This window comes from Condylura cristata, unplaced genomic scaffold (assembly GCF_000260355.1).
Source record: "Condylura cristata isolate star-nosed mole 26May11 unplaced genomic scaffold, ConCri1.0 scaffold00021, whole genome shotgun sequence".
Taxonomy (NCBI): Eukaryota; Metazoa; Chordata; class Mammalia; order Eulipotyphla; family Talpidae; genus Condylura; species Condylura cristata.
Genome location: NW_004567122.1, coordinates 39,225,960 through 39,249,173, shown reverse-complemented (window position 1 = coordinate 39,249,173; position 23,214 = coordinate 39,225,960). Strand labels below are relative to the sequence as shown.

At 34.7% G+C, this 23,214-nt stretch overlaps 1 protein-coding gene across 1 annotated transcript; it reads right to left on the bottom strand.

Moving 5' to 3' along the window:
• Positions 1–5,394: 5,394 nt before the first annotated feature.
• On the bottom strand, positions 5,395–6,354 carry LOC101619856 (olfactory receptor 2T6). The gene has a single exon (XM_004686592.1). It carries the CDS (start codon positions 6,352–6,354, stop codon positions 5,395–5,397), a length of 960 nt encoding a protein of 319 aa, XP_004686649.1.
• Positions 6,355–23,214: the final 16,860 nt, after the last annotated feature.

The following is a 23,214-nucleotide window of genomic DNA, read 5'->3' as shown; positions in this document are numbered from 1 at the left end:
TCTTGGTTCAGCCCAAATTCATCTCCCTGGAAAAATTCCAAGCAAAGCCATACAATTAAACACACTTTCCAATTTTCTAGTTTAAGCAGACAAAATTCCCTGTTGATGTTGTGCAAAAATCACTATTTTTAGGCTATATTGGTATCAAGTGAATAGAAAATGCAAACACAAGGTAGCTCTGCTGGGAAAAAATATGCAGCAGTGCTGCAGATCCTGGTCAGCCAAAACAAGAAAATTTTCTTTGAATAAAAACAAAGTGCAAAGAAAAAAAAATTGCTAGTATCATTTACAATCTTGTCAAAAATCAGATTTATCTTCAACAGTCTATTCAGTCCTTTGTAGGAAAGTTTCAATGTCAAAAGTTCCATCAATTGCAATCAGTTGATATTTTTCTAGAAACAATTTCTCCAGATATTAAACCATTGATACACATAATATTGTAGGACAACAATCAAAATTTATAATTTATATGAATATCAGGGAACTAAAATTTATATAAAAATTTCATAAAATCAATGTTAGCATTTCTGTGTATTCAAAAGATTTAATTGTCTTTCCAAGTAACAATGCCTCCCTTCCAGTTTTACTTCACCAGATAAACCAAATAGAGTGAACTTATCTAATGCCTATCCCAGGAGGAAAGGGAGAGTCTCAGGAGCTTTATTGAGTTTCCACAGAATTTCCTTTGATGAAAAAAATGGTAGAGTACCAGATTTACTACAATTTAGATTTCTCAGAAGTTTTGTAGCTTCTGTTTCCTGTATCGGGAAACAGAAGCTACCATAATATTTAATATCTATAAAAGCTCTAGCTCAGTTCATTAGTATAATATTGACAATCAAACTGTAATCCTTTGTTTTTCCTCATAATAGGTTTCCCAAAAACCTTAATTTTTCCAAACTTCCACTTTCCCAATACTTAAAAGGCATCACATATCCATCAATAACCCACACAAGAGATGAAATTATACCCAATGCAACCTTAGAAGTACATGATTTGGGGCCCTCCCTGGTGGCACAGCGGGTTAAAGCACAGCACTAAGAAGATAAAGCCCCTTTAGCATGAGTTCAATCCCTGAACCCGGAGGTGACCCACATGGCACGGCAGACCTCTCCTGACCCACCTGCTGCTCCCCTCAACAGTGTACTTCATCAGTCGGCCTGTTCTGCTCCCCACTCTGTCTCTGGTGAATCCTCTCACCACCACTTCACCTCTGGCCTGTACCCCAATTCTGTATGCATAAATAAATAAATCTTTAAAAAAGTACATTTTTCAAACAATGTATTAGATTACAAATAAGTTAATATTACCCCAATATGCCCCAGATCATTTTTCCGCAAGACAATTTTACCACCAGTTTTCTGTTAGTTTTTTTTTTTTTTTTTAATCTATACCAATAATACAACCTCTGGAGCCCAAGACATTTAGGCACAACTAAAATGCATATAGACATAAAACATATAGACACAAAGAGCACTTCAGTTGTAATTTATCATGTTTGGGATATCACATGCAACTATGAGTGATTTCACTCATAGACTAAAACAACAAAAACAAGAAAAATAAAAACTCAGAGTTTTGTGGTTTTTTTTTTTAAGTTAAATGGAAATACCAAAGTCAAGACTGAAGACCTTCCTGTGTAGTAAAAATTAAAATTTTATCAAAAAGAGTTACTTCCAGCATAGTTGCATGACTTTAGATGTTATTTCACATCTCCTTAACTGTGAAGGAAAAAGATTGGGTAGAGCATGTTTGTCATCTCAGGGTTTTTTCCCAAAAAGTGAATCTTGCAGTATCTTGCTATAGTAGCTGAAAAAAAAGATGTTAGCAACAATTCAGTTTTGTTTTTTTTTTTCTTTGACTTGAATAAATAGCTCAGGTTCTTCATGGGTTCACAAGACCAATGGGATTTTGTCTCTGGGTCAGTTTCCTCTGGGGCATTTTTTTGAAATCTATTGGAGACCCTGGATACCTTATTCTTCATCTGTACAAAAAGACTCAACTTCAGGCATACATGAAATGAATAATAAAGGCTTTACTTACAAATGAAGGGGAAATGAAGAAATGGATGACTAATGGAGAAAAAGAAGGAAACAAATTGATGAAAACATCCTACTAGTTCACACTGAAAAGCACAAAGAGTGTCCCAAGGCCCACATGTCTGGTTATATACCAAAACTGGCCATTTATCTCCACCCTCAGATCCCAGCAATCCTCCTTTGGTGGTAATGACATTATGAGATTTGTAGTTCTTTGTGTGTTGGATCTCTTTGGTCTAGAGTGAGAATGGAGCCCATAAAACCTATATTGGTTGAGTTTGTTCAGAGCATCCTTCGCCCCCAACAGTACTGCCACATACCTGTGAGAATGAACAATTAACAACATCACCAAAAATAGAAACAACAAATGTTGATGATGGCATGGATAAAAGGAACCCTCATATAGTGTTGTTGGGAATATAGATTGATTTACCCTCTATGGAAAATAGATGGAGTTTACATAGCATGTCAAAAGTAGGTCTACCACATATTTAGTAATCGGGCTCTTCAGAATCCATCCAAAGAATATAGAAACATTTGAGTGGATATATTCACTCCTATATTCAATGAAGCACTATCCCCAATATCAAGTTATACAACACCCAAGTATCCAATAAATGGACTAAGGACTATATGTATACAATGAAAAACTAGCTGATTATAATTAAGCATTATGTTTTTCTATTCAACACACATGGACATAACTGAAGATTATATTGAGGTAAATAAGGAGCTAGGTCTATACAAGACTACTTCACTTTTATGTGGACTGTAGAAGAAGAAAGCACAATAACAGGCAAAACTGAACAAATAAAAAATAATTTTACTGTATGACCATAGAAATAAATCTAAAAGAGGAAGTGATTAGTAAAGAGGGAAGGGGTCACTATGGCATCATGGTAAGAATTATTTTTGCTTTGGTGTTTGGCATGGTATAGTAACATACATCTAAAGAGGTGAGAACAAATTTATATTTAATTTCTGTAGCTGGAATATTAATTTTGCTCATTGTCAATCTTCATTCCTTAGTATAGTGAACAAGAAAATATTAATCTGTGTAAGAGCAATAGAGACAAATGTGAGAAAAGTAAAAAATAACATAAAAGTATTAAGATGAAAGTTACATTTATTTTATTATAACTAAAATTGTGATTAGTATTGATTGAATTTTTTATCAGAAAAAAATTGCAATAACTCAAATCTCACACAAGAGAAAACTGGGCCTCACAAAAACATATATGATGGACAATGTCTTTAAAATTAGAGTAGAAAACCCTCCCTGGTGGCACAGCTGGTTAAAGCACAGCACCGAGAAACTAAAGCCACTTCAGTACGAGTTTGATCACTGCCCCGAAGGTGATCGACATGGAGCTACAGAACTCTCCTGACTCGCCTGCTGCTCCCCTCAGCAGTGTACTTCATCAGTTGGCCTGTTCTGCTCCCCACTCTGTCTCTGGTGAATCCTCTCACTGCCCCTGCACCTCTGGCCTGAACCCAAGTTCTGTATGCAAAAAATGAATACATCTTTAAAGAAATAAAATAAATTAGAGTAGAAATTTATGTTTCAACCTCTTTCAAGGTCATTCAATGTCTCCTCTTTTGATTTATGTTTGTTTTTGTTTTTTTGCACCCGTTCATCTTCTCTGGTAGAAATAGTTCCTAATTGCAATGAGCATATGGTCATTTCCAGTCCAGCAAGGTTAAGTTGTTAAACCTCCAAATAAAGCATCTCAGTAAGTGTGTCCTTGTTTTGAAATTGACAGCTCTAGTGAATTACAGGGCAGCAGGCTCACTGTCCTTTAAATCTACACCTTTGAATGCACATGGTTACAATGCAATTATTCCAATTAATTAACTATTTTCCTTCCAACCAGTAACTTTTTCAGTATGATGGAAGGCATGGCTGTGCTACACTCAGCTCTTCCAATGTTTTTCAGCAAAAAGCATAGCAAGACCTAATTGAAATAGTGTCACTAATGGCAGCACATAGCCTGGCTTAGTGGACCCAAGGGGCCTGGCATACCATTCAATATTTAACAAAGGCTGATGCTTTAGGCTAAATACATACCTTCTGAGCCGCAGATTGTTTATTTTTTAAGGTTTATTTATGCACACAGAACTGGGGTACAAACCAGAGGTACAGGGGTGGTGAGAGGATTCACCAGAGACAAAGTGAGAGCAGAACAGGCAGATCAACGAAGTACACTGCTGAGAGGAGCAGCTGGCAAGATGGGAGAGGTCTGCTGTGTTATATGGGTCACCTCTAGGGCTGGGGATCAAACTCACGCTGAAGTGGCTGCAGCTAGCTTGTAGTGTTGTTCTTTAACGCATTGCACTACAAGGAGGACCTTGGTTGTCATTTTTTTTTTAAAGAAATCATTCTCTTTAAAAAAAAATGAATTTGAAATAAGTGAATTTGAAATAATTTTCTATATCTACCTTTCAAATGAAAAGCTAATATTTTGCTTCCCATTTTGTAATAGTGCCCAATGAAAAACCCAGTGCTGCAGAGAAGGGAAAATGTCTTGATCATTATTTCTTTGAAGGAAAACATTGTTAGAAATAACCATGCCACTAATAACATCTGGAGGATTCCATAAATACAATAACTATAATTAATTGGAGAAACTGAAGAGTGATTATTGAATGTATGAGATACTCAAGCACTTCTTACTCAAACTGACCCTCACTATATCTTCAAATACAATAATTATTTTCCAAATAACAATTATGATGTCATAGGATAATTGTCCAATAAAGGGTTAGTTTTTCTATTTTTTGCACAATATGTAACTCATATTTCTCAGTTCCAAATTTAGATAAAGGAGAAATGGCTTCAGTTGATAATCAATAAAAAAGATAATGAAAATGTTCTAAATCTTGGTGTGGATTTTCATAAGTATTATTTTTGAAGTTTTATGATCTTATGGTCTTGTTCAAATCTTCCAATGACCACATACCTACCCTTCACATAAACCCACTGATGGTTTCTTTATACAATCCACTCAACATCTCCAACTCATTTATGAAAGTTGGAGTAGTGTATATAATAAAATCAGACACTTGTGGGCATGTATAGACATGAATTTCAAATCCGAGAAGTCCTCATAAAGTTATAATTGGAATGGGTGGACACAAAGAAAGAATAAACACCAGTGGTGGTTTTGGTATTCTGTCATTATTCATGAATGATCACATATTACAAAGGTCTCACATTTTTTTAAAAAGTACTGTTGATGTACTTTTCAGCATAATTGGCATTGGAAGTTGTTCCAGCATTACCCATATTATCCAAGGCGTAAGCCCAAGTATCAGCATTTGTATACCTCTAAACACTTTCAGAGAATTTTGACAGTCAGAATTCATCCCTTGTCATACCAAGGGGTCCTTGGCATCGTATGAAAACCCTCTTTAAGGCCCCTGTCACGTCTCTGTTTCTCAGGCTGTAGATAAGAGGGTTTAACAAGGGGGTGACGATGGTATAAAAGGCAGAAAATACCTTGTCCTTTATTGGCGTGTGGTAGGATTGTGGAAGCATGTATGTGTACAGGGCAGCTCCATAGAACAATGTCACAACTATCATGTGTGATGAGCAGGTGGTAAAAGCTTTTTTCTTCCCTTCTGCTGTCTTCATCTGGTGCACTGTGACAAGAATCCGGGTGTAGGAAGCAATCACCACGGAGAAGGGGATCAGAAGCATCATGACACAGCACACATACATCACCATTTCATAGGCAGCTTTGTCCCCACAGGCCAGCCTCAGCATAGTGGGTGCCTCACAGAAGAAGTGATTGATTTTGTGGGAATCACAGAATGGAAGACTCATCGTGATTGGTGTAAGGAGGAAGCTGTCTAAGGCACCACCAAACCAAGAGCTGGCCAAGATAATCCAACAGACCCGTTGATTCATGAGGATTGGATAGCGGAGGGGATTGCAGATGGCCACATAGCGGTCATAAGCCATGAGGCCCAACAGGAAAAACTCAGCCCCCACAAAACCCATATAAAGAAAATACTGGGCTGTACAAGCCACAAATGAAATGGTCCCTTTGCCCACAAGATAATCAATCAGCATCTTAGGCACAATGGTGGAGATGTACATCATGTCAATGAAGGAGAGATGACTGAGGAGGAAGTACATGGGGGTGTGGAGGTGAGGATCTATATGAGTCAGGAAGATCATGACCCCATTAACTATCATGGCCATGAAAAATATGGCACAGATGATGGTGAAAAGGAAACCTGCAGTTTTGTTGTGAGTGAAGAGCCCTGTGAAAGTGAAATCACTGGAAATGGTCTTATTGCCTACATCCATGGTGTTGAGATAGACCTAGAAGTATATAAAAAGAAGCAGGAATTAATGAAAACTATAATCCAAAAATTGACTCACTTAAAATATATGTAAATGTATGATTAAATTGAAAAATAACTGATATCAAAAATTTGTATATACAAGGGGGAGAGAGTTTACCACTTTCTTCTTAGCTATATAGATATAGCTAAGGAGAAATTCCAAAGTTTAGTCTCATGACATGAAGATGCATGAACTTTGGCAATTGATCCTTGTTTTAAAAGAGTTTACTTATTGCAAAATTTATGAACCCCTGCAACAATTTTAAAAATCACCCGGAAACAAACATTAAACTGTAGATATAATTGAAAAATAAATAGAATGAAATGAAATAGATAAACACATTATTATTCATGTAAACTTTGTTCATCCTTATTTATTCCTTCTTCATTTACTGTTAGCTCAGTCATTCACCATTTTTTTTTTTTTAATAGAGAACAACCTGTGTTCTAAGCTCTGAGGATATGGTTGTAAACAAAGAAGAAAATGTCTCCTGTGACTTATGAGTCCAGTAATAAATAGGAAAAGAGCAAATTAATAGTTTTGGATAATGATGCAATAAGAAAAATTAATGACAAATTATGAAAAATAGCAGCCATGTGAAGATTTTACAGAATGAATAACAATTTTAAGAACTTTAAAGTGATATGCAGTCTGTGTTTAGATCATTCAGGCAGAGCATTAGAAAAAAACTCTGAAGTGTCATGTAAGTGAAGGTAAAAATAGTAAATGCTAAAGAGTATCAGTTGAATTGAGCTACAGTTGAAAACACATAACAGTTTTGTTTAGCATTTAAAAATATTCATTCTTCATATACATTTGAGACAATGATGTTTTACTTTCTGATGCTGTGTCTTTGAAGCTTTAAAGCTTTTTCACCTTCCCTCCTCCAGATTAGTCTGGAACAGTATGGGCTGCATGCCTTGTTCTACAATCCCATCTAGTTTAAGATGTGTCCTACCCAATTACATTGTCAAGAGCATTCTTTGATAGTCTTAAGTCCTGGCTTAAGTGGCTGAGGACAAGGTGGATTCTGCAAGATCTCAGACTGAGAAAAAAATTCAGATCATGGGTGGGTATTTCTGTATAATCAGTATGTCAATTAAAATTAGAAAATCCTTCCCAAAGTTCCCCAGTAATTTTACCATTATTCAAAATCTAATTATTTATTTTTGAATTATTGAGACATAATATTAACCTTGCCTAACCTGAGCTATAATATAATAGAAAGATATCCATGTTACTGTAACTGTAAGAAATTGACAGCTTCCTAATCTAGGAATAACACTTTGGAGCAGAAAGATTTATCTTGTCAGTTCTAGGATCTATAATTAAAGATGCCAGCTCAGTGAATTGGAGACCTAAGTTAGGAAAGTGAGAAACAGACAAATTCAAGGGGGGAAATAAAATATAGACCTAATTTTTCATTTTAACATTTTCTAATTTTTCATTTTTTTTTCATTTTTTTTAAAGATTTGTTTATTTATTCATACAGAACTGGGGTACAGGCCAGAGATGCGGAGGGTGAGAGGATTCGCCAGAGAGAGAGCGGGGAGCAGAACAGGCAGATCAATGAAGTTACACTGCTGAGGGGAGCAGCGGGCGGGTCAGGAGAGGTCTGCCACGCCATGTGGTCTCCTCCGGGGCAGGCGGGAATTGAACTCATGCGGAAGTGGCTTTAGCTTCTTAGTGCAGTGCTTTAACCCGCCGTGCCACCAGGGAGGGCCACATTTTCTAATTTTTAAACAAAAATTGAAATGACTGTATGATCTTAATTGCCAATTTTGGAAATGGAATAGGAGACTCATGATGATGGAGGTAAACAAGTTGTCTAAAGCACTACCAAATAAAGAACTGACCAAGATCATCAACAGATTCATTGGTTCATGAGGATTGGATAGCAAGGGAATCGCAGATGATTGTGAGGAGGAAGACAGGGTTGACAAATTATTTGGTCCCCTGTCTGACCACATTGAGATTTCACAAGAAAGAGATGCCTTTTCTTCTAATGAGTTCTTAATGATGAACTGAAGAATCAAAAGTATCCCACAGCAAACAACAAGAAAAAATGATGCTAAGTGATTTCTTGGAAAAGAATAAACAGGTCACTATGTTAATACACTGCTATGTAGAAGGAAAGGAGAGGGCTATACATCACAAAATCTTGGTGTTAGAATAAAATGTTACCATAGAGACAACAAGAACAATGATGATTAGGAGAGATTGTATCACAAATGTGGTGAATAGATCTTGATTACCTTTATAGTATGTAGAAGAGAGATAAGAAAGAGATATATATGAAGTAATAGCATCACAAAAAAACTTATATATATATATATATGATGGCTTTTGAAACAGTTACCCCACAAATGCAAGATAATTATTAAAACAAATCAAAGAGAAGAACACATTTGAGAGAGGAACAGAAAAAGAAATGTAATTAGAAGTTATATTTAATAAAATGATTCATACTTCATCAATGTCTGGGCAAATTATTTGAAGAAAAATCAGTATGGTATTGAAGACAGAAAGAGAAAGAAGGAGAATGTGAAGGAAAACATAATCTAGAAGGAATAAGAGAAAATAAAAGAAAACAAGTCACAGCAGAATAAAATTCAGACTGGTCTCAAAATCTTTTTGTTATAAATGAGGTCTAATAAAAGTGAAGAAATGTCTAAACAAAAGACATAATATTGGAAATAAAGACAAAGATTCAAGAACCAAAATAGCCTTTCTATGTTATCCAAATATATGACTATGTGCAATTTACTTAACTTCCTTTTGCTCAGATTTCCTGTCTCCTCTATAATTATCAAAATGATAATGGAAAAATGAAACAAAATGAGTCTAATAATACAGGAAAAAAATATGCTGTTAGTGATAACGAACACTGAATTCAGTTTAAATGGAGACATTTTTAAAATCATGTAAACATGATTGCAAAACTACATAATATTGAAGATAATTCTTAACAACAAAGATATCTAAGGTCTGAAAGTATAATGCAAGTAAGTTACATTAAAAGAACAGATTTTAGGACCTGCCTGGTGGTACAGCAGGTTAAAGCACAGCATTAAGAAGCTAAAGCCACTTCAGCATGAGTTAGATCCCCACCCTGGAGGTGATCCACATGCTACAGCAGACCTCTCCTGACCTGCCCACTGCTCCCCCTCAAAATGTACTTCCATCTGCCTGTTCTGCTCCCCACTCTGTCTATGGTGAATCCTCTCACTTTCCCTGCACCTCTGGCCTGTACCCAAGTTTGGTATGCATAAATAAATAAATCTTTAAAAACAAATAAAATATAAAGTGTCATGAAAGAAAATTTAGAAATTAAATATGGACAAATGACATCTATATATAAAACAAGTTTTGCTTATTTATGTTCATGTTCAAATTAAAATTATAAATTAAAAAATAAAGGTATTTTTCTTTACTTTGCAAAAGAAATAGGTATATTCTGAAAATAATTTAAGGCACTACTATAAATGGAGCAAAAAGAATGTATCTATCATGCAAATTAAAAAAAAATCCTCATATGCTCAATATATTCAGTTAGTTTAAAAAGGACTTTTTTTTTAAAGATTTATTTATTTATGCATACAGAACTGGGGCACAAGCCAGAGAGCAGGAGTGGTAAGAGGCTTCACCAGAGACAGAGTCGGGAGCAGAACAGGCAGATGAACGAAGTACACCGCTGAGGTGAGTGGAGGGTCAGGAGAGGTCGGCAGCGCCATGTGGATCTCCTCCTGGGAGGGGATCAACTCATGCTGAAGTGGCTTTAGCTTCTCAGTGCTGTGCTTTAACATGCTGCACCACCAGGGAGGGCCTAAAAAAGACTTTTTTAGTAAAATATACTACAATTCTAAAATAATAACATTTTTACATGTAATTTAGAAAATTTGAAAAATATAAACATATGCCCAAAACACTATTCAGGACAATAGGAAATTCACATTTCTAATTAAATCAAATGGAAATCTATTAGATATAGCCCAAGAAGTACACAGACAAAATTTTATAGCATTCAATACTTGATAATGTGCTCCCAACTCAGTCTCTGGTGAATCCTCTCACCACTATAAGCCTGGCCTATACCCCTGTATGCATAAATAAATACATCTTTAAAAAAAAAAAAAGAAAGAAATTCTTCCAACAGGCAGCATTCTGGAGAAATGTGAAATGTGATTTGCATATATTTTCTAATTTGACCTGAAATAATGAGCATGTATGTGTTAATTTTTCAGAGTGGGAAAATGATTACAAATAATGGTACTTCAACTTCTGTGGAATTAATGTAAAATATAGATGCTAAGTAACTGGCTAGCAAAATTTGGTTTAGAAATAAATGTTCTCCTTCTCATTCTTCCCCCCCAATCCATTAAAAATTATAACATATAAGCGGATGTTGCAATAATGTAAGATTTCAAGTAAGCAGTAAAACAAATTTCATTTATATATATGGATATGAAGAAAACAGAATATGTCATCTCAAACTATCTCATTGGCATAAAATTTATTTTTAACTTAAGGCATTAAGCAGCAGCAAACTCAGAAAAAGACCTCCCTTTATTGCCTAAGGACACAACATAAATTCTCTTATACCTAGAGATTTTTCTCAGGCTAGAGACAAGATCAGAGAAACATGCAATAAATCTTATGCCATCAGTGCACTCCCTTATATTAAATTTCCCAGCTAGCTGCTCCTGGAGCCTGTGAGTATTATCCTTTATCTTGTCATTTGTTTTACAAACATTTCTTTCTATATTAAATATGTTATGCAAATGTCCATTCTAAGATGCTATTTTGAGTCACTTTTATCTTAAGGTGTCTTCTTATGTTGTAGGTTATATGCACATTTCACATGTTAATAAAATTTTTGTGTTAATATGTCATTTTATTACCATCCCAACTGAAAATCTAATATGAATAGCAATAAAGTTTTTTTAACTCTTACAAAGAAAACATAATTGCAATTTAGAGGTAAAGAATAAGATTTTACTTTTAAACTCATAATCTTTAGACCAAGTAACTGAAAATCATAAATAAGAGAAATAAATGCTCTTTTAAGTGTAAAAATTTTATATAGAATTTGAATCTTAATTTAACAAAGAATTTTTAATCAGAAAGGGGAAATTTAGAGGATGACAATAATAGATCATTCAATTTTGGACTGAGCTAATGCACACTCATGCTTTGCTATTTTGAGTGAAAATTACTGGAAGTGTTTGATAATATTGAACAAACCTATTTTATCAACATCTACAATTTAACTAGTTATGTAAATTTATTTTAAACAAATAAATAATATGCAGATGTGAGTATAAGCAAGTGTAATAAGTGAAGCATTGCTTTTTATAGTGAAAACAAATCAGTAATAACCTAAATGATCAATAGTATCACTTTTAATTCATTGAAAGTGATACTATTGATCATTTAGGTTATTACTGATTTGTTTTCACTATAAAAAGCAGTGATACTATTGATCATTTAGGTTATTACTGATTTGTTTTCACTATAAAAAGCAATGTTTTACTTATTGTCACATCTTGAATGCATTGATAATAATTACTTAATGTAATTTTGATTAAAATGAAAATTAATACCCTTTTACAGAAATAAATATGTATTAGAAAATTGTAATCACCTAGTGTAGGCTGAACAAATTTTGCAATGAGATAGAAAAAAAGACATTGAGATCACTGTTAGGCTCAAGGTAAAGCTGTACAGAATTGAATGAGCATTCTACTACCTGATTTGTTTGCTTTTCCAAATAAGAGACTTGACTCTGGTGGCCAGAGTTCTATAAAGATACTGTCAATCTGCAAAGTTCTGATCAAAAATCTTAAAATATCATGATACAGTGAAAACAAATTGAAAATAATAAATGATTAATAACATCACATTGAATGAATTAAACATTATGCAACTTACCTTGAATGCATTGGTAATAATTATTTGATATATTTTTATTAAAGTACAAATTACTACCCTTTTACAGAACTATATATAAATGCAATATGTCTAAATATATATATAACTATATATAAATGCAATGAATAATTATTATCAATGTATTTTTATTAAAATACAAACCACTACCCTTTTACAGAAATATTTACACATTAGAAAATATATTAAATAATTATTATCAATGCATTCAAGGTAAGTTGAATAATGCTCAATGTGATGCTGTCCATCATTTAGTTTATTTCCGATTTGTTTTCATTATATCATGATATTCTTAATTTTTTATCATAAAGGACACTGTTCCCTTTCCCTCTGTGACATGTTTTCAGTTTTTTCCCGTAGTCATGGAAGCCTTCCTGCTGGTTTCATTTATGTTTATTTCTGATTTCTCAACTACAATGTGAGTAATTTGTTACTCCTAGAATTTAATGATTCCTATACTGAATATTTTCCTTCCTCAAACCTATACAAGAAGACAAAATATGTGTAAATATTTGCTTTGGTATCCTCGATGACACTAAGAAGAAAGGTAGTTTGTTCCCTGGCAATATCACGTGTTTGTTAGGCTTGCACTATAAACACAGAATAATATCTGACCGACCAACATTCACAACAGCCCATGAAGAGTGAATCCATCTTCCAGATGATGCTTCCTATATGTCCAATACTGTTCATAAAATAATAAATAAAATCAGTTCATGAATTAAAGACCAGCTCATCACAATGCTAGCAGGAACATTTACCACTCTATTCATCAACATATAAAGACTTGTGCAAAAGAAAAATAATGTTCGTTTCAAGTAAGTAAGTAGATATTTCAGGATTAGATCAACAACAAATTTGAAATCTTCCTCAAATATAATTATATATGCCTAGCTGTTCATACCCACTTTACTGGAAATATTACATTTTTACCTGAAAATTAAATCTTAAAATGTAATAAATACATTGACAATAGTTAACAATTCAAATAGTGCTCTGTATATTTAGGTTTGACAGCTAAGGTTTTGTCCATTGATTTGACTTTATTCAATTTAGTCAAAATTATTTGCCTCTGAAAGACTAATCTTCTTAAGGTAATTCATCCCAATTTCTCACATTTCCACCTATATTTATATGTTTCAATTAGATTCAAACTATGTTCTCATCACCTAAGTCTCTGCATTTTAAATCTTTAAGATTAAAAAATTATGGCAGATATTCATAAAAATAATGAATTATATCAAAAGAGTAAGTTTTCTTATACCTTTATCCCAACCCACATATACATCCTCTAATAAAGTTAAATTGCTTTCTTACCCTGAAAGTGGAAGTAGAAGAAACTGATGAGGTTTCCACTTATAACATTAAGAGTAAGGAAGATCAGTTATATCAAAATTTATTATAAAGAATTTTGTAGGAGATAAAACATTATAAAGGAAAGAGATAAGGTAGAACCTGATTGATTTTCCTGTTCTTCTTAACCATAGTTGGCTTCTTTCCCTCCTTGAAGTGATGAAAGGAGATCTAGATTTAAAGGCACAGGATATATATATATATAAAAAATTAATTAGGTGTATTTAAAGGTGACTACTTAAATGGAGTCATAGATTTCACACTGATTGCCACAAACACTTTGGGGCACACAGCACAGGGAACCAGAGAAGGAAGAGTTTAAATAACCTGGCGAATTACATCATAACCATCTGAGACTTAACATGGAGAGATCATCTAAGAATTCATGGAAGGTTTTGCTTAAACGGTCTGGGTTGAAGTTGAAGTCTTTACATAAGATGCCTAATGACAAGCTAAGAATATACTCTAAAAGTGAAGTGATTAGAATGATTTCTTTACATTTTTTTAAATTAACAGCTTGAGAACATCTGTGTTCTGAATGTTTCATTATCAGACTCCTTATGTCTTAAAATATCCTAGAGAGTAAATTAATTACAATGCCAAAGGAATTGTTCATGTGTTCATTTTATTTCTCCAACAACAATCATAACTTCTAATATTTTCGTTTTTCTCCTCCTGGAAGAAACCACTCAATAAGCAGCATTCACTAAATGAACTACAAAAAACAGGGGCCTTGCTGGTGGTGCAAGGTATTAGGTCTCAGCACTACTAAGCTACAGTAAGCCACCATAGTACAAGTTCAAGCCCCACACCCGGAGCTGACTCACCTGGTGCAGCAGACTTCTGTCTTGCCAACTGCTCTCCTCAGCAGTGTATTTCAGTAGATTGTCTGTTCTGCTCCCCCTTTGTCTCTGATGAACCCTCCATCCACTCCATACCTCTGGCCTACAATTCAGCTCTTGTGTGCATAAATAAGATAACTCTTTACAAAATAATAAATTACACAAACAACTTGCGTGATCATCAATAAAAGCAATATTTTTTAATTTGAATTTCACAATACTTTATTATCATCTTGTATAATTATTTTGTTGTTGTTAATTTTGAAGAAATCACCTTTATATCATGATAGCTTTGACTGGGCCATTATTGATCTTGCATTTAACCCAATATTAATATATATCATATACCAAATGTCAGTGAAAAAAAGCATCAGTGTTTTAAAATTTTTTAATGTAAAACATGTAGCAAGATAGTCAAACCTAATGAGAAGTCATATTTTAGCAGCCACTAGAAATAAAACAATGAACATGAAACTATTTACAAATGGAAAATATATTTAATGGTAGTATTCCAATTTGTAGTATGTCACTAAGTAAATTAGATAAAAAGCATCCCTTTACAAAAAATCAATCTATTCAAATATACAGTATAATATGTTGCCATGGCAATCAACATCTTACTGCACCTTTATTATGTTTTAAATTTTTTGGAGTGATATATGTCTATGGTCCATTCATTAAGTTTTGGTAAATTATTAAAAACAGGCTATAAAATCTATCTAACTTAGTCATTCACTCAACTATGTATCATGGCTGTGAATTTCAAGTGCATGCCGAAACCACTAAATAGATTCTTCATCTCTTCTGTTACATTTACTCGGGACTTGAATAATCCCATTCATGCCTCTTGACAAGTTGACACCTCAGATTTCTACATCTTAAACAGGACACTAAATTTCTCTCACAACAAATTTAAATGTAAGCATGGTGAGTTACCTTCATCTGCAGGAAGACTTCTGGAGCTTCCAGGAACTGGTCCTGGTTGACCCCACAGACCAGATACACAGGCTGCTCACCCAGTTCTGCACTGGGGGAAGGCCCAGCTAATATAGTCAGTGCAGTAACCAGGTAAGTACTCAGAATAGTGGATGAAGGAGACACCTGAACAAAAGAAATCCATATATTGGAAGAGAGAACTTGAAAGCAAACAATGGGGAAAAGGAAAAATACAAATGGTCAAACAAGCCCCCAAGAAAAACAATACCTCAAAAAAAGAGAGTTAATCTCCAGAATGCAACAATACTGCAACAGAACTTTTTTTTTCTTGTCATATGAAGAATTCAAAATTGTCATAATAAAGAAATGCGAAAAGAAAAACAGATTAGGGAGGGGGAAGTAAGCATTGTAAAATGAACAATAATGCGAATGGAAATATAAATTATGAAGAAAGAAAGAAAAGAAAAACAGATCAAAGATATATGAGAAAATCTAGGAAAGGGAAACAGTGCTATGAGAAACATAATCAACAAACAGAAGATAGAGATAAAAACTTTAAATAAGTAAGTAAAGGAACTGCAGGTTGTGCAAAGCTCAATAGACTTGGTAAACATTTCTGGTAAAATAATGGAAATAGGATCTGGAAGAATAAATCAATAAGACCACCCTGGTGGCTCCAAGGGTTAAAGCATAGCACTGGGAAACTAGCCACAGTCACTTCAGCACCAGTTTGTCAGGGAGGTGACCCACATGTCACAGCAAATCTCTCCTGTCTCACCCGCGGCTCCCCTCAACAATGTACCTCATCAATCTGCCTGCTCTGCTTCCTACTCTGTCTCTGGTGAATCCTCTCACTGCCCCTGCACCTCTGGCCTTTACCCCAGTTCTGTAAGCATAAATAAATAAATCTTTTCAAAAAATGAATCAGTAATTTCAAAGATGATGACATCGAAAAAATTATGAAATACAGAGATAAAAAGGAAAAAATATGAACAAATACATTAAAAATTATCTGATATCACGAGGAAAGAAAATATAAGAATCAAAGGGCCCCAGAAGGAGAAAGAGAGAGAGAAGGGAGCTGAAAAACTGCTCAAGAAAAATATTTGAAGCAAATTTTCCAAACTGATTGTAAAATATACAATCAGGAAACTAAACAGACAGAAAAATACATTATTGAAAGGAAATCTACAGTATAAAAGGTGGTAATAAATTTTCCAAGAGTCCAAAAATGACAGAAAATAATGAAATTGACCAGGAGAAGAAAAAGTTAACCTATGCTGACCTCAAAATTCTCTGAAGAAGAGAGTAGAGTGACATATTAAACAATCTCCAAGACAAAAACCACAAGCCAATAATACTTGATCTCTAACTTTGTCTTTCCTATCTGAGAGAAAAAAAAATCAAAAAGGAAAGTTTTCTGAAATGTTCCACTACTAAACATGCACTTCAAGTAATCTTACAAGGAGACTCAGGATTAAAACCAAGAGAAGAATAGACACAAACACTGAATAAGGAATTAAAGAGAACCACAAAATAATGAACATGTTTGCCATAAAAGACTTCCATTTACCAACAATCACCCTAAATATTAATGAACTAAACTCTCCAGTGAAAAAACATAAAGTAGCATGTGGATTAGGAAATAGAACCCAACTTTCTGCTGCTTCTAAGGAGCACACCTGATTTCCAAAGGTAGATATATTTAACAAAAAAGGATTGGAAAAGAATTTCACAAGTCCCCCAAAAGAAGTCAAGGACAACCATACATACATAAGATGATATAGAATTCCATGGATATACAATTTGTAAGGATCAGGTAACAATAAACCATATATAACACTCATCAATACACATTCACCAAATGAGGAATCACTAACATGCATTAATCAATTCCTATCATCTCTACAAATAGACATTAGAGAAAATACATATGCGATAAGAGACATCAACATGCACTCTCTCCAATGAGAGAGTAAACCAAAAAGATGATTGTTTATCTGGCACTTTAAACAAGTCACCTCAGTGTCAGTAGCTAGTCTATTTCATTTATTTTTCACTTTAAATTTCAAGCAATGACGAATTGTTCTTCTATGTACAAGATTGTATTATTTTTCTGTTCTATTTAATTTTTGATTAAATACCATTGTTTTGCATTATTTGTTACTATTTTAATGGTATAGGATTTCTCTCCTCAGATGTGGTCACTGTAGCTCTCCCATTACCAAAACATCCATAATTCTCCCCAATAAGCCATTTTGTTCTCTCATTTCCTTTCCCCAATCCTTCCCCATCCCCTTTACCTCCTTGATGTCTCAGATCTTATATTTATGATTTCAGTATTAGATGCTATCTAAAATCTGACAAATAATCTTCCCAACTGAATTACCATTTAATTCTTGTAGTGGAGGTTATGTAAAATTATAATTTCAACACATTATGTAAAAATAAGTTAATTTCCTTAAAAGTTTGCTTAAATACATTGGTTGGGATAAGGTGTAATTAAGAACATTTTTGGGAGAATATGGCCCCACACCATATTTTTGTTGTTGTTTTATTTTATTTTTATCTCATTTCTTATATCTCGACTGATATAAATATAACCATAAAACTTGTGTTTCATTATGGTTCCTGTAAATTAAGAAATTACATTTACTACTTCATTCACTGTAAATGTACACTGAACATGTGCTATTCATTATGTTTAACTGTCACACAAACATAGTACACCAAAACACTACAAGATCATTGTTTTACAACCATGATCTAATTGAAAGTGTCAAGAAAACAATCATTATATTGGAAGAAATCTGATGGTTTCCAAGTTGGACAAAGTTACTGGAAAGTGATAAATCTGAAACTCTCTCTCCCTCTGTGTGTGTGTGTGTGTGTGTGTGTGATTTTAGGGAACAGGTTTAACAGGCCTTAAGTAACTCAAAATACCCATCTCTCACTCCACCTCAATTCCCCCTCACATTAAAGCACGGTCCATTCCAATTAATTTAATATCATTTAGCTCAGTATTCTTACTTACCTAACCTCACTGCCTCTAGTCTTGCACTTCCCAAATTGATTATCACCAATGTAACAATTCTAAACTATTTTTTCAGTCTGTTTGTAAACTCTGAGTCACAGAAAGACAATGTATGATTCTGTCAAGTAAAGCAAGAAAGAGTTATCAGAAAATTCACCTCTCCTACTTGATCAATTACCTGTTTTTTGTTTGTTTGTTTTTTTGTTTTATTATACTGTGTGTTTTCCATGATATCTTGTCACATTCGCCCAAGCATTTTGAAATGCTAACACCTAGCCACTATTTGATACAGAGCTTTAAGGTATGCTCTTTGACCCTCTTTGTTTGAATGAACACACAAGAGATGAAGACATCTGATGAACTGATTTATCATTATCACTGTGCCCTTTATCATGTGTCAAGGTAGATCATATATTTTGTAGCATCTATTTGCATATAAATTAAAACAAAGACTCAAAATCCTTGGGAACCACATTTATAGGACATTCATAGTTTAATTTTATTTACCCATTATTTTTGACTAGAATATAACATTAAAATGAGCAATGTTTTTAAGATGTCGCTTATAGACTGACTTCAGCAACATGGCCGTGAAGAGTCACTGAGATTAAGGTCTCTCTTGGATATAGTAAATAGGGGAGAAACTACAGCAAACTCCAGTCAAAACTCAGATGATAGGAGCAGGATTGATGACCCAGCTGAAACAGGAGGAGGGTGTAAACAATGGAAGAAGAAGCAAAAGTGGGAGATTTCCACAGGATCCTGACCACTCTCCCCACCTACAAACCCTGAACACCCTGACCAAGGAAAGAAAAGCAAGAGAAGGAAAAAATAGCACTGAAAGCAACTGAACTGAAAACCCCAGAAGGAAAATGAAGGCCAGCATGTTGATTTATTTGCATGGAGGGGAGCTGCACTGCTGCAATTCCAAGGGGTAAGACTGGTGGGAAGGATAAGACTCAGCCTTCTCTCCACCATTGGGGGAAGGGCATATGTCTGGCCCCACCCCTGGGCACACCCAGCCCCCCTTATGCAGCTGGAGGCAGGTTGACAGTGCTCGCATCTTGAACAGTGATCACTGATGGGGGAAGCCAGGCAGGGGGCAGCAACCAGTGAAAACACTCGGCATCAGCCCTAGACGGGGCTCACATCTTCTACTGAAATAGACTGGCTTCTTCTGCCATGAATGGGGAGCCTTGTACTTTGCTTAGGGCTTTGCTCAGGACTTTGCCCTGAAAGGGGAAATGGATGCTTTCTACACCCCTAGTCAGCCTAAGAGAGCTTGACCTAACCAGTCAAGAGAGGTGTAACAGTTTGCGCTCAACATTAGCTGAAAATGGCAGCATGCGGCCAAAAGTGCTGAAACAGGCAAGGCTTTGACTGAAAGGGGAAATCTACACTTTTTTTTTTCTTCCCAGGATATTACCAGCCAGGAGGGGTGTACAGCCTGTGCTCAGTTTCCGCCATTAGCCAAGAAATGGAAGGGTGTGGCCAAAGACCCTAAAATAAGCAGGCTTTGTCTGAAAGGGGAAATCTGTACTGTTTTTTGTTTGTTTGTTTTCCAGGACATAGGACATTGCCAGATAGCCAGGAGGGGTGTGAGACCCTGTGCTCAGCTCCTGTCCATTAATAGGAAGGGCATCAGAGTGTGGCTGCAGCTGGCTGGAGCATACAGTGTCCACCTGCAGTAATGGGCAGCAGCACACACAACGTAGTCATAACTAGAAATTGGACAGTAGTAGAGTCACACTACTAACACATAGTACCTCATCTGAATCGGAAAACAGGCCAGGGGTAGGACCACTGCCAAAAGGAACAAAAAGCTTGCCCCTCCCCCCCCCACATCAGGCAACAGAGGGATCAGTGCCATCAACAAGAACATCCCTTGGCCACCCCAGAAGGAGCACCTAGAAGAAATACTGGCCAATACTAGCAACTAAGTGCCTCAGCACATAGAAAGCATTAGGCAACAAAGGACAGGGAGAAGAAAGAATACAAATTACCAAGCAATTTTTCCCACAGGGGAAAGATTTAGAAGAACTGCTCATCCAGTCAGATAGAAAATTTAGAATCATCATTAAAAACAAAACAAAAAAGAAAAGGAAAAAATGATATTAAGTGAATAATCAATGAACTGAAGGATGAAAATGAGATCTTAAAAATGGAAATAAAAGGAATGCAGAAAATTAAAAGATCACTGGAGGAGACAAAAAAATCTGGTAAAAGCAATGAAAACAGAATAAATGAAATGGAAGAATGAATCAGCACCCTTGACGAACAGAAATAAAAAGAAACAAATCAGAAAAGAAAGAAGTAAAAAGAAAAAGACACAAAGAAATGCTTCAAGACATCATGAGGAAAGGAAATATCAGAGTTTAGGTCTCCCAGAAAGTGAGAAGAAAGGTCAAGGAATCAAGAAAATATTCAGAGAGATAATTTAAGAGAACATTCCTAATTTGAAGAAGGACATGAAAACAGACATACAAGAAGTGAGAAGAACACCATGACAAAAGGAGAAATACAGAAAGACATATAGTAAAACTAACAAGAATCCAAGACAAGAATGACAGGATGAAAAGAGGGAAGAAACAAGTAACTTATAAGGGAAAATTGATGACACCTAACTTCTCTGAAGAAACACTAAAGGCAAGAAGAGAGTGGAGGAACATACTCAACAAACTCCAAGAAATCAAATGCCAACCAAGAATAATTTATTCTGTAAATCTCTCCTTCCTCTGAAAAAAGAATAAGGACATTCTCATACAAACACAAATTCCAAGATTGTGTAAAGACTAAGCTTCCAACCCAAAAATACTACAAGAAATCCTTAAACCACAACCAATAGAGGAATGAATATGAGCATATCAAAACAAGGGGGGGAATATAAAATATAGGTGCCAATGTATCAGTATTAACTCTAAGTGTAAATGATTTAAGCTCAGCAGTAAAGAGACACAGAGTGGCAGGTTGTATTAAAAAACAGAATCCAAACTTTCACTCTCTCCAGCAAACACTTCTAAAAAGATAAAAACAGATTGAAAGTAAAAGGATGGAAAACAATCCTACAAGAAAATGGACTAAAAAAGGAGGTAGGAACAGCTATTATCATATCATATAAGATAGACTTCAAATTAAAAAGGTTAAAAGAGACACAGATGGCCACTATGATTATGATTATAGGGAAAATACAGCAAGAAGATATGTCACTCATCAACATATGCACCAAATGAAGGAGCACCACAATATATAAGAAAACCATTGTCATCTATGAAAATGTGTATTAGAGAAAATACATACATAGTAGGAGATCCAAACAGGGAATGAAGAAGTAAAATTATTTTTATTTAAAGCAATATGATACTATACATGGGAAACCCTAAGAATTCCATAGAAAAACTAATGAAAACAATTAACCAGTTTAGCAATGTTGCAGGTTATTATAAATTCAACACACAAAATCAGTAGCCTTCTGATACACACAAAACCAATCAGATGTAGAAATAAAAAAAAAAATCCCCTTACAATAGAAACAAAAAATATTCAAATACTGGAATAAAACTAACAAAAGAGGTGAGGACCTACACAAAACAAAACTATAAAACCCTGATAAAAGAAACACAAGAAGATACAAGGAAATGAAAATACAGACCCTGCTCGTAAATCAGAAGAATTAATGTTAAAATTGCCATTCTATCAAAAGTGATATACAGATTTGACCCTATCACAATTAAAGTCTCAGTGACATTCTTCAAAAAAAATAGAACAAATATTAATGATATATATATGGAACCACAATAAACTTTGAATAGCCAAAACTCTTCTGACTAAAATGAAAGAGTCATTTATTGGAGTCATCACAATCCCAGACTTTAAGCTACACTACAAAGCCATAATAATAAAAACTGCATAGTACTGGAACAAGAACAGACATACAGGCCAATGAAAAATCCAGATATAAACCCACAGGTTTATTGACAGCTAACTTTTAACAAAGGGGCAAAGAATATGCAATGGAACAACAACAACAAAATTGTTCAACAAATGGTGCTGGGTAAACTGGACTGCTACATGGAAGAAAAAAAAAAAAAAAGGAAGCGAGACCACTGCACAAAAGCCAACTCATAAAAGATTGAAATATGAGACATAAGACCTGAAACCATACAATATCTAGAAGAAAATGTAGGCAAAACTCTGCATGACAAAACCTTAATAATGTTCTTAAATATATCACCCATAGCAAGGATAGTGAAGGAAAAGATAAACAGCTGGGATTATATCAAGTTAAAAAGCTCTGTACAGCAAAAGAGACACTACACAAAACAAAGAGAAACCCCACTGATTGGGAGAAAATATTTGCTCACAATACTAATGACAAAGGATGATCACAAAGATACAGAAAGAGCTGATTAAATTCAACAAAACTAAAGTGAACAACCCCATCACAAAAAGGGGAAGAAGAGCTACAAAGACATATCTCCACAGAAGAAATGCAGATGGCCTGCAGGCATATGAAAAATGTTCAACATAATTTATAATAAAGTAAATGCAAATTAAAACCACAATGAGATACCACCTTACACCAGTGAGAATAGCATATATTCACAACCTGTAAGAAGAAATGTTGGCAAACAGGTGGAGAAAAAGGAACTCTCCTACACTGCTGATGGAATGCATTCTTGCAAGCTGATACAACACTATGGAAAGCTG